Below are 13,250 nucleotides of genomic sequence, written 5' to 3' on the forward strand. Positions count from 1 at the left end.
TGACAGTGCCACCTCTGGTTGAACACCGCCATTTATGATCACTCATCCCCGCAAAAGACAGCTTTGCAGGCAGCTCTCAATCATTAGACAGTCATTCCTTATGTTAAGCTGAGACCTGCCTGCACCAATTTCAGTTGATTGATAGACAATGAATGTGTCTGGTTCCAAATCTGATTTAGTACAGATACCGGAGCCTCCTGCAGCCAAATAAGTTCGGGGGAACCATCTGCAGTGGGACTGTCTGGGACCAAGCCAGCTGTCACAGTCCCACAGTTTGTGTGAAGCAAGCACAGTGTGGACAGGATTTCCAGTGTAAGGAGACAGGTGAGTAGCATCTCAGAAGGATAACAGCTGTGCCTGTCAAACTTAATACACGAAACAGTTCTCCGGGAGCTTGTTAGAATGCAGGCTCCTGAGCCCTTCCCCTAGAAGTTGCTGTTCTGGGGTTTGGGATGGGACCCAGGAAGCTGAATTTTAAGCCAAGTCAGCAGCCCTAGTAAATTTGAGGCAACTTTATTGGAACACCCGTTGATTTGGAAAAGGTACAATTCACTCATCCATCCATTCATTGAGTAAATGCTGATTGGGTGCATATGATGGCCAGACAGTGTGCTACCTGCTGGTGATGCAGAGGTGAAAAGTTCTTGTGCCTGATCTCAGAGTACTCCTAGTGTCTTTGGGAGACAGACCTATAAGGAATCAATGACAACGTCCTGTGATAGCCAGTGTAATGGGTGTATGTACAGGGTCCAATGTACGGACTCTGGCAGGGGGTGCCTAAATCTGCTTTGGGCAGTCAGGGCAGGATTCAAAATGGTACTTGAGCTGAGACTTAGCAAATGAAAAAGAGTTTGCTAGGAGACAGAATGTGCAAAAACACAGAGATTTAGGGACTCACAATCAGCCCAGAATAAGTGCTTTGGGAAGAGAGGCAGGGGATGGGCCAGGTAGGTTACCGGGGGCCAGACAGTGACATTTGGAAGCAGAGGAATGGGGAAGTCCTCAAGGATGCAGAGCAAGGGATGACATGGCCAGACTGGAATTTTAGAAAGATCCCTGGGGCTGCAATGTGGAGACTGAATTAGAAAGAGCAAGCCTGGGGCAGGGTCTGAGCTGGGGGGCTACAGGTGAGAGACATGGAGGCTGGAGGGAGGGCAGAGGCAGTGAGGATGGAAGGAGGATGGAACAGGACTGGGAATATCGAAGGGCTATTTCAGAGGTGGAACGGACTTGGTGACTATGGATGCAGGTCGTGAGGGAGGGGGAGGAGTCCCGGACACTCTAGAAGCATCCACGGCCTCTCCTCAGGTCGCTGCCTGAAACGCCACCTGGTGTGTAATGGAGACAAGGACTGCCTGGATGGCTCTGATGAGGACAACTGTGAAGACATCAGGGTCCTGGAAGATGACTGCAGCCAGTATGACCCAATTCCAGGATCAGAGAGGGTGACCTCAGGGTGAGTCGCTGCTGGCTGGCTGTGGGGGCAGGGCATGATTTCTCTCCAATCACGAGTATTAGTTTCAGGGAAAGAAGAGGGTCTTTGCGGGGAATCTCTCTGGAGTGTATCCTGCGAGGCCATCCTCACCAACCCTCTAAGTGTCTTAGTCCATCTGGGCTGCTCTAACAAAATACCACACACTGGGGGGCTTATCAAGAACAGAAATGTATTTCTCACAGTTCTGAGGCTGGTAGTCTGAGATCAGGGTGTTAGCCTGGTCAGGTGAGGGTGTTCTTTCAGGCCGCAGACTTCTCGTTGTGCCCTCACATGGTGGAAGGGGCTAGGGAGCTCTGTGGGGTCTCCTTGATAAGAGCACTGATGCCATTCTTGAGGGCTCCACTCTCATGACCTAAGCGCCTCCCAAAGGTCTCCCTCCAAATACCACCACATGAGGGGTTAGAGTTTCAACATATGAATTTTACAGGACATAGCTCATGTTTTCCCTTTTATGTCTCTGCCCAAGGGTCCTCTTTTCACCCTTTCCCACTCTACTGCTCATTCCTCTTGCCCCAATTCCATTCCCAAGGCCTTTTTAAGAAGTTACACCTTCCATGAAGGTTTCCAATATCCCCAAAAGACAGCACTTCTCTGGCCCAAGTGCACTTGCCAGTAGCACTGTTCTTACTCTGCTTTGCACTGTGGTTGCTGATATAACCAAGGCTTTAGGGTGAGATGGGGTGGGGCTTGAATCTTCACTTTGCCATTGCTTGCTTATACCTCTCAGGCCGGTTTCTTTATCTGTTGAGATCCAATCAGCCTCGATTCTAACTTTACTTCATTGTGCACCGTATGTTCATGTTTAGTCCCTTGCACACATCATACTCTTTTCTTCTGACTTCATAAAGTTAGTTCCTTCTTTCTGGAATGTCCTTCCCTGTATTCCTAACTGGTTAACTTTTTACCTAGTGTTGTGCCCTGAATTGTATCCCCCTAAAACTTGTATGTTGAAGCCCTAACCCCCAATATGATTGTATTTAGAGATAGGGCCTTTACAAAGGTAATTAAGGTCAAATGAGCTCATAAGGGTGGGGCCCTAATCCAATAGGACTGGTGTCCTTATAAGAAGAGGAAGAGACACCAGAGAGCTCTCTCTCATCTCTCACCATGTGCATGGAGAAGGGGCCATGTGAGGCTATGGCAAGAAGGTGGCCATCTGCAACCCAGGAAGAGAGGCCTCAACAGAAACCAACCCTGATGGCACCTTTCTCTTAGACTTCTAGCCTCCAGAACTGAGAGAATATACATGTCTATTCTTTGAGTCATCCAGACTTGGCTATTATATTGGGTATGGTACTTTGCTATGACAGCCCAGCTAAGACACCTAGGCATCACCTCCTCTAGCTGGTCTTTTTGACACCCCCTCCCCTCCTCTCAACACTGTCTAGGCTGGCTTAGTCCCCTCCTACTGTTCCCAGCGTCCCTGTGTGTCCTACTCTCCCAGGACTTATCCAACAGGGCAGAGACATCTGTTCCCCAGGCTAAGGGGTCCTCGTCATCTTCTGCTTCTCCAGCATCCAGCACAGGGCCACACTCATAGTGACACATGGTATTGTCAGTTCCCTGACACTTTGCTTTGGGCCTTGTCCCCTAACTTGAGTATAAACTCTTTGAGGGCCAAGGCTGCTCTGATTTATCTTTTTCATCTCCTCAGCCTTTATGTCAGAGCTTTCCCCAGAAGAGCCTCTCACTGACTATTGATTGCAGTGAAATAAATCAATATGACCAGCTGGCCCTTTACAGATGAGGAAACAGAGAGAGACAGTACTCATCACACAGTGACCCAGCCACATGGCAGCCCACTCTGGGTCAGGTGTGGGTGCTGTGAAATGCAGCTCTCATTCACCGTGGTTTAATTACCTTCAGATCACAGCCTACCTACAAGATAAGACAGAATCCTGTAAATGCATGTAGACACACACATATGAAAAGATGATCAAATTCCTGTTTCTTTTAGACCAATAATATTAGTTTTCTTGGACTGCCATAATAAAGTACCACAAACTAGGTGGCTTAAGCAATAGAAATTTATTTTCTCAGGAGGCTAGAAGTCTCAGATGCAGGTCTCAGCAGGATTGCTTTTTCTGAGGCCTCTCTCCTTGGCTTGTGAATGGCTGTCTTCTCCCTTTGTCGTCACATGGTCTTCCCACTGTACATGGCTGTGTCCTAACTTCCTCTTCTTAGAAGGATACCAGTTCTATTGGATTAGGGCCCTCCCTAACAACTTCATTTTAACTTAATTACCTCTTTAAGCATCCTATCACCAAAACACAGTCAAATTCTGAGGTTTTGGGAGTCAGGACTTCAACATACAAATATTGGGAGAACATATTTCAGCCTCTAACACCAATAAAAGGGGATTCTTGTTGATTTCGAAAGTGACTGTGGGATAAACAGAGTACAAGCATGAAATATTGAGGTTTTGACTTGAAAAACAATTCCCTCATTACTGACAAAAATATCACAGACCATGACCCTGCTCTCATATGATTCAATCAGGAGATTTCAAATGTACTTGCTGATTCGTGTGCTTTGCCACACTGAAACCAGTAGAATGGGCCCACCTCCATCCCCAGCAGCTGACATTATGGTGGTTTTCTCATTCATCTCAAGATCTCAGAGGCCTTTCCTGGTATCTTATTTTTTCTAATTTAGGCATTTCCCAGTTTTAAATTTTTATTTATTGTTACAGAAGTAATGCCTATTTGAGATAAAAACTGAAATTCTTCCTTCACTTTCCCTCACCTGGTCCCACCCACTCACCCTCTCTCTCTTCCCTCCCTAGAGCTGACCCCTGTTACATGATTTCACAATCATGTAAAAATGCATTGACAACATACACTGTATGGAAAGTATGCCTATCAGGTGTATTGTGCATTATAGACATAAGTGTATTTTACATAAATGTGATCAGACTGTACATATTGTCCATAACTTGTTTTTTTCACTTAATAATATATTTTGAAGATTTTCCTCCCATATCTTCTATTGTCTTTTTCTAGGCAGCATAGTGTTCCTTAACAGGGGTCAGCAGACTATGGCCTGAACACCAAATTCAGCCTGCTGTCTATTTTTAAATAAAGTTTTATTGAAACACAGCTTCTGCCCTACAGTGGAAGAGTTCAGTAGTTGCAACAGAAACCTACATAGCCTACAAGGCCTAAAGTATTTACTATCTGGCCCTTTGTGAAACATAAAATAAAATTTCCCAATTCTCCTATAGTATAACTATATAATTTATTTAACTACCTCCTATTGAAAGATAATTAGATTGTTTTCCATTTTTCTCTTATAGACAGTGCTGCAATGAACATTCTTACATACATAATTTTGTACCCGTGTGTGAATATTTCTAAATTCCGAAAAGTAGAATGTCTCTCTTTATTTTTCACTGGGGCTTCTGCAATCACATTTTTAAAATATACATAGGCTTTACTTACGGTTAGAGGTTACATTACAATCTTAGGGCTTATTGTTCTTTAGAGTTTTTCTTTGGCCCATTAGAGGGCCTGTATTTATCAGCTACAGGCAGAAACATGTTCCACAGGGGAAAGATAGAAACTGCAGGGTAAAGACTAAGAACCCAGATTGTAGTGTCAAAAAAAATCTAGGAAAAAAATCCAGCTATGACTATAGGCAAGTTACTTAATTTTTCTGAGCTTCAATTTTTGCGTTTGCAAAATTGTCATGAGGTTGAAAGTTAATGTATGCTAAATGTCTGGTATAGTGTGTATTCAATTCATCATAGCTATTATTACATCACTTCCACTAATGTGAAGAAAGAGATGGAGAAAGAAAGAGATGGAGAAAGGAAGAGAAGGAAGTGAACTTACATTGAATTTCTACTCTATGCCAGGTGCTCTACAATTCTCCATTTATTCCTTTGAAGTAGGTTTTATTCACAGTTTTTCCCCTGCTCATCTGCCTTTGTGCCCTTTCACAGAGGACATAAATGAACATGACAAATGCTATACCAGAGGCGATCACTGAATGCCATGGGAACAGAGGAAGGACAATTGTCTGTCCAGGATAATCAAAGAAGACAATACAGAGGACGCAACATTTGAGTTGGGTCTTAAAGGCTGAGTAGGAGTTTGAGAGGCAAAGACAAGTAATCACTTTATTATCCACAACATATGAGGCTTAGATTGTTAGGTCTTATAACTCTTAGCCAACTTTCAATGATTTTGTTCAGTTAACTTTCTCTTTGTATGAAATTAAAGCAGACTTTCACCTGTTTCACATGATTTTTACCTAAATATGGTTAAACCATCCATGACCTAAAACAGAGAACTTGGGCGGATAGATTTGAAATACCCCAGAGAGGGAAGTATGAGAAATATTTCTGGAAAGGTATTGGGCTAGGGAAAAAGAAGTATTACTATCAACTGTACTTCTGTTTTACTCTGATACTCTCATTTAGACTTCACAAAAACCAGGAGAGGTAGTTTTACTATGTCTGTTCTTCAAATGAGGAAAATGAGCTTCAGGAAGTTTCTAGAATGTGTCCAAAGTCACACAGCTAGTAAATGACAGAGCTGGAAATTAAGCAGGCATCTCCCTGACCTCCACACTGTGCCTCCTCCACACTATGGCCTTTCTGAGGATTAGATCCTCAGCTTAGCACTGTGAACTACACCCAATATTTCAAACCTATTTTTTAGCAGCAAAACCTTTTCTGAAATCACACTAACAAAAACAACAGTGACATTTATTTAACACTTCATATATGCTAAGTACTCTTATGATTCCATTACTTGTTTTAACTCATTGTTTAACTCTGTGAGGGCAGTAGTATTAGCTGCTTTTTACAAATGATTAAACTGAGGCACAGAGAGGTTAAATGATCTGCCCAAGGTCACACAGCTAGATGTGGCAGAGATAGGAAACGGGTCCAGACTGTCTGGTTCCTGTGCTTGGACTCTTGATAATCATGCATATTCTTCTTCAATTTACTCAACAAATATTTAGAGGTGCCTCCCATGTGGGAGCACTGTTATAGATGCTGAATGGAGTTGTCTGGCTGATCTGGTCTAAGGGAATCTGGAGGCCCAGGCCCAGTCCACTCAGTCTCCCATTGTTGCCCAAAGTGGCCCTTAAGGTACTTCAAGGAAATCTAGAGTTCCACAGAACACAGTTTGAGCAATGCTGCTCAGCCCACCAGCTACATCATGGTCCAGAGGATATTTTGTGCTATCTCTGCTCTTCCAATGCTCTCTCCCAGAAGCTGCTTGCCTTTTCAATTTAGGTATAATTTCCTGACCCAGAAAGAAGCTCAGAGCGTATACGATGTCAGGTATTATGGGGGCCAGTGTGAGACCGTATACAACGGGGAATGGAGAGAGCTTCGGTACGACTCCACCTGTGAGCGTCTCTACTATGGAGATGATGAGAAGTACTTCCGGAAACCCTACAATTTCCTGAAGTACCACTTTGAAGTAAGTCTGAACAGGGGTGCTCACAGGCCACTGGGTGGGTGCAGGGAGGGGAAGCTGTCGGTGGAGACAGATGCCTTGCTTTGGAAGATCTTATTTCCTGTAGGGTTTGCTGGTGGCTGAAGGTCCCACTGCACCTGCCCTCACGCATGCTTAGTGCTGAAGAGGCAACGGCAGGGCCAGTGAGCCGCATACTGTAAATGCGACCACCCCCTACTAGATCTTGGCTCCAGTCCTAAGTCAATAAAGTAGATTCGGGGCCTGATTTTCTAGGCTGCTTGTCAGAAGACCTATTTCCAGGTTTTGACTCTATTAGAATAGACATGTATCAGACCTTGAGCAGCTCACTGCCCCTCCGTGGGCCCAGGTTACTAAGATGTAAAGTGGGGGCAGGACAGGAGGTGGCTGGGGGTTCTGAGACCTGTGCTCCTGCTTCACCAAGAGCAGGTCCTCACTGATGACCTTCATCTCTTGACTTTCTGTCCGTGATTTTGTTGGAAGAAAGGGTTCCGCTATTGAAAAGTGCTTGCAAACTGCTGATGATCCCTAAGATTCTCCCCATCTTTAAAATTCTGCAGTCTCCTGGTCACCCTGCAGCTCACAACCAGCTCCAGAGCCTGCTCCTGACCATTCATTTCTTCACCCCTCACCCTCTGGGTAAGCCGTCTACACAGCAAACCTCACTGGAGGCTTACCATGTGTCAGCTCTTCTACTTTCACACAAATTCTCCCACCAAATCCTCATCATAAGACGATGCGTCAGATATTATTATTGGCCCATTTTAGATATTAAAAACCCCAGAGACTTAGAGGGATAAAGCGCCAGGCCCAGTAGGTAAGCACAGACAAGATTTAAATCCAGATCTATCTGAACTAAGCCTGGCTATACATTTTTTAGAAGGGAGGCTAGATTATGCAAATTCTATCTATGTATCATCCACATTCTATCTATAGAGAGAGATGATAGGATGCCAGTACTCTGAACAATTATCTAGTCACATCCTCCCTCTCCCAAGTTTCTCAGGAGAAAAATATTGACAGAAGATAAGGCCAGGCTTATTGAGTCTGTTTTTAAGAAATTGGCTCTCACTATTCACAATAGCCAAGACATGGAAGCAACCTAAATGTCCATCATAAAGAAGATGTGTTGTATATATACAAAGGAATGTTGCTCAGCCATAAAAAAGAATGAAATGTTGTCATTTGTAGCAACATGGATGGACCTGGAGATTATCACACTAAGTGAAGTAAGCCACATAGAGAAAGACAAATACTATATGATATCACTTATATGTGGAATCTAAAAAAATAATACCAATCAACTTATTTACAAAACAGAAACAGACTCACAGACATAGAAAACAAACTTAGGGCTACCAAAGGGGAAAGGGGAGTGGGAGGGATAAATCAGGAGTATGGGATTAACAGATAACTCACTACTATACATAAAATAAATAAACAAGAATTTACTGGGCTTCCCTGGTGGCACAGTGGTTGAGAATCTGCCTGCCAATGCAGGGGGCACAGGTTCGAGCCCTGGTCTGGGAGGATCCCACATGCCGCGGAGCAACTGGGCCCGTGAGCCACAGCTACTGAGCCTGTGCGTCTGGAGCCTGTGCTCCGCAACGGGAGAGGCCGCGACAGTGAGAGGCCCGCGCACCGTGATGAAGAGTGGCCCCCGCTTGCCGCAACTGGAGAAAGCCCTCACACAGCAACAAAGACCCAACACAGCCAAAAATAAATAAATAAATACATAAATTAAAAAAAAAAAAAAGAATTTACTGTATAGCACAGGGAACTATATTCAATACTTTGTAATAACCTATAATAGAAAAGAATCTGAAGCTGTATACCTGAAACTAACACAATATTGTTAAGTCAACTATAGTTTAAAAAAAAGAAATTGGCTCTCCCCACCCCACTTCCACCTCTGCCATCAGGCTCTGTCTACGAGCTGGAAGACATAGACAATGCCATTTTTCTAAACTGGAGGACAGTCTAGGGCCTACGTGTCAGGCAAGATAGACTAGGTTATGCTGTGGCAAAAAGGATTCTGAAATCTCAGTGCTTTAAAGCAGCAATGCCCTACTTATTCTACTCATCCTTCCTAAGGTGGAGAAGAAACTCTCATCATCACAGACACTCAGGACCCAAACTGATGACGCCTCCATCTCAACACATGCTCTTGTGATTACAGAGCAAACCTCTCATGGGCACCTAACCCTCATTTCCTTGGCTCACGAGACCACGCCTCAGGTCAAGCTAGCAGAGAAATGCAATCCTGGAATGAAATAACCAAACACTTGTGGGTGGTCCCTAAGCATACCTCTGCTTAGAACTATCACCACCTGCATGCCTTTGCCCCTTTCCTCCCAGGTCCACGCCTAGACATGGCTTTCCGTATCTCTCCACTGCAGAGCCAAGCAACCATCTGTTCAAGAAGGATAAGCCCGCTGGAAAGAAATACATGCTCAGAACAATATAGCATTTTATCAGAATCGTGTGTGTGTGTGTGTGTTTAAACAAATATTTTAGCAGTACCACTAAATACTAAGCACTGCTGAATTTTCCGTATTTTAGTATCAATTTGGAATAGGCTTTTAAAAGAATTATTTATAATAATCTGAAACTTTGGATATTTTACAAAGCAAAGATTTAAATATTAAGTATGAATTGGAATATAATGCTAGTGCACAAGGCTAACATCTATGTGATTCTTTTCAGGCCCTGGCAGATACTACAGTCTCCTCCGAGTTGTACGATGATGCAAATGACCTTTTTTCTAAAGTAAAAAATGACAAGTCTGTGTCGGCTGGAGTGACCATTGGTGTGAGCCTTGCAGGCAGCCCATTTACTGTGACTGCAGGTGTATCTGGGTCACGAGACAGTTCGTTCTTGAATAAGTTAAGCAAGTATAATCAGAAGGTATTAAAACATAATGCCTGTGTCACACAGTATTCCATAATCTATGCTGAACACGTATTACCTTAACTGCATTGAAAAGTACAGTAGTAATTGAACCTTCATTTGCTTGTGTAATTGGACATGTCTGATCAGTAGTAATCATGTTTGTTTTTCTTCTTACGCTTTCCCACACAGAATCATCACAAAGGGAATAAAATTGCACGATAAGACTAGCACTCTTATCACTTTCCCCATCCTTTTTCATGGTTACCTGGAGCACAGAGGGAAATACTTAGAATGGTCATGTCTTAAAGAGAAACAGCCAAGCCCTCTAAACCAGACTTGGAAGAATTCTAAAGCAAGCCCGGCTTTTCCAAATAGATTGGAGGGCTGGCCTGCTTAATGAATCTTTCATTTCCTCATCAAACATTTACCATTAACTGCCTATTATCCTGAGAGGTCAGACAATGCATCCTTGAGGAAGTTAGGAAGTCTGTCTAAACTGAGATCTAAAGACTAGTACCAGTTGTCTGGATGAAGCAGGGCAGAAGTTAACAGAAGGCTGTTCTAGGTCTGGGAAACAGCATGTGCAAAGGCCTGGAGATGAGAGACTGCCTCACACAAATGTGGGATTGAAAAGACTTCCGCTGGCTGAAGCACAGGTGGGAAGGGAAAGGAGGGAGTGATGAGGATGGAGAGGTAATCAGGAGCTGGAGAAATATTCACTGAATTGATCAGAAATTTACCAAAAGCCTCAAGACATTGATACCAGAACTGGGGATTTAGTTAGGGCTCAAAACATTATTTTGGATAATGAAAATACAGTTATCAAAATTCACTTCCTCAACAACTACAAATTACAGGGCTTCCCTGGTGGCGCAGTGGTTGGGAACCCGCCTGCCAATGCAGGGGTCACGGGTTCGAGCCCTGGTCCGGGAAGATCCCACATGCCGCAGGGCAACTAAGCCCGGGCGCCACAACTATTGAGCCTGCACTCTAGAGCGCGTGAGCCACAACTACTGAGCCTGTGTGCCACAACTACTGAAGCCCGCACGCCTAGAGCCCGTGCTCCACAACAAGAGAACCCACTGCAATGAGAAGCCCCGCACCTCAACGAAGAGTAATCCCCGCTCACTGCAACTAGAGAAAGCCCATGCACAGCAACAAAGACCCAATGCAACCAAAAATAAATAATAAATTTTTAAAAACATATATATATATATATATATATATATATATATATATATATATATATATATATATAAATTACATTCTGGAGCTTTGCCACGAATAAGCTACTGATCTGAAGGGAAAGTACTGTTCTGAGATCTGACTGTCACAGATTCATGTGGACTTTTCTAAAAGCAGGTGGCTTCTTCCAACTTTCACTATCACTTTGGATCAAGGTTTACATTCCCTGCAAGTAAGGCTCATACATGACCCCCTTCCTCTTAAACCAATCCAACCTCACCCCGGTCCTGTGGATCCTGCTTTTCTTGATTACCGAACAGTACAAGATTACCACTAGAATGTAATCTCCGTGAGGGCAGGGGCCTATCTCATTCAAGATCATGTCCTCTGCACCTAGCATAATGCATGTGACTGTAGGCACTGAAAGGTATTTTTTTAATAAATTAAGTGATATTGGCATTTCCTCATGTCATCGAAATATTCCTAAGCCTAATTTTTAATGGATACCTAATACTTGTGTAGCAGGTTGCATAATGCAGTGCTTTAATTAGAGCAGGGAGAAATGTGGAGGTGAGAATGGACTGGGGGCCGGACAGAGGTGAGGGGCACAATGAAACACATTGTAGTAACCAACCCAGCGAAAGTTGATGAGAACTTGACCTGGACAGGGGCAGTGGGAACAGAGATGCAGACATGGGAGAAGAAGCCAGGCTGGTGTCTAATATATGTTTGCAAAATGTAATAATATTCTGTTATATGTATTTATGTTCATACAGTTACATGTGAATATATTTATATTTCCCACAGGTACTAAATGCTGCCCTTTTGCATGATCTCATGTGGTAAAACGTATACTCTCTTTGTTCTCTTCCTTCATTCAATGGCGGTTGTTGTTACTGGCAGAAATATGGCTTCATCAGAATTTTCACAAAGGTGCAGACTGCTCATTTTAAGATGAGGAGGGAGAATATCATGTTGGATGAAGTTATGCTGCAGTCATTAATGGAGCTTCCAGAGCAGTACAATTACGGCATGTACGCCAAGTTCATCGATGACTACGGCACCCATTACATAACGTCTGGAACGATGGGTGGCATATATGAATATATCCTGGTGCTTAACAAAGAAAGAATGGAAACAGCTGGTAAGTAGAACAGATGCTTGATGCACGCAGTGTTCGATGCGTACGCCAGACATGGTTTGCAGTTTTCTAGGCACTATCAGCCACGCATGATCTCATTTAGCCTCCGTGACAACTCTATAAGGTAGCATTAGTATTATTATTTACAGGGACTTGAGGTTCAAAAGGGTGAAATGACTTGCTAGTAAGCACTACAAACAGAATTTGAACTCAGACTTGTCTGGTTCTCCAGAACCATGTGTTTTCTATTGCACCATAGTTACCTCTTCAATAATAAAGGATCTCTGGGTTTTTGCTATTTAAAATGTTAAAACATTTTAAATATAGATTCTTGGTTAATGGAACTGCCATCCAATCAGTCAGTGATGACAGAAACCTGGAGTCATCCCACATCCCTTCTTCCCCTTCACCCCTGTAGATCTCTAAGACCCTACAGTTCTCTCTCCTGAGCAGCTCTTGTCAACAGCCCTTCTACTGCATCCCCTCCTACAATGGTAGACTGGGTTCCCATCTTTCACTTATTACCACATCATCTCCTAAATGGTCTCTAGGGGAAGACTCACCCCTTCCAATCCATTCTCAACAACCGCCACCAGAAGGATCTTCTGCTTCACAGATCTTATGACATCACCTCCTTGCTTAATACCCTGAGTGGCTAAACTAAAATCTAAACTCCTTAACAATGACATCAACAATCTTCATGGTCTCACTCCAAACTGCTAGAACAGTGGTTCTCAATGTGTGGACTCCAACAAACAGTATTAGTGTCACCTGGGAACGTGTTAGAAATGCAAATTCTCAGGCTCCCATCCCAAATCTGCTAAATCAGAAACTCTGGCAGTGGGCCCAGCAGTGTGTTTTGACAAGCCCTCCAGGTGATTCTGATGCTTAATACAGTTTGAGAACCACAGATCCAGTCAACGATGGAGTAGAAGGGTGAGAGGTATATCCATATTTCAAAGCCAAGTTCAACTTCCAAGTTTCAAGACGTTTCCCTGACTCCACCAGCCCAGGCTGGCCACTTCCTTCCTTCAACACATTCATATCAATTCCACACTGCTTAGTCTTTAAAAACAATTTTCCA

The 13,250-nt window shown here is 43.5% G+C and overlaps 1 protein-coding gene across 1 annotated transcript in view; it reads left to right on the forward strand.

Moving 5' to 3' along the window:
- The window catches only part of C8A (complement C8 alpha chain), a 65,142-nt gene that overhangs the window by 23,385 nt on the left and 28,507 nt on the right, over positions 1 to 13,250 (forward strand). The window contains exons 3-7 of the mRNA XM_057535110.1: positions 180 to 324; positions 1,309 to 1,456; positions 6,744 to 6,933; positions 9,655 to 9,855; positions 11,929 to 12,169. Coding sequence (XP_057391093.1) covers positions 180 to 324; positions 1,309 to 1,456; positions 6,744 to 6,933; positions 9,655 to 9,855; positions 11,929 to 12,169 — 925 coding nt within the window. The remainder of the gene's footprint in view (positions 1 to 179; positions 325 to 1,308; positions 1,457 to 6,743; positions 6,934 to 9,654; positions 9,856 to 11,928; positions 12,170 to 13,250) is intronic.

The sequence above is a fragment of the Balaenoptera acutorostrata genome, chromosome 1 (assembly GCF_949987535.1).
Source record: "Balaenoptera acutorostrata chromosome 1, mBalAcu1.1, whole genome shotgun sequence".
Taxonomy (NCBI): Eukaryota; Metazoa; Chordata; class Mammalia; order Artiodactyla; family Balaenopteridae; genus Balaenoptera; species Balaenoptera acutorostrata.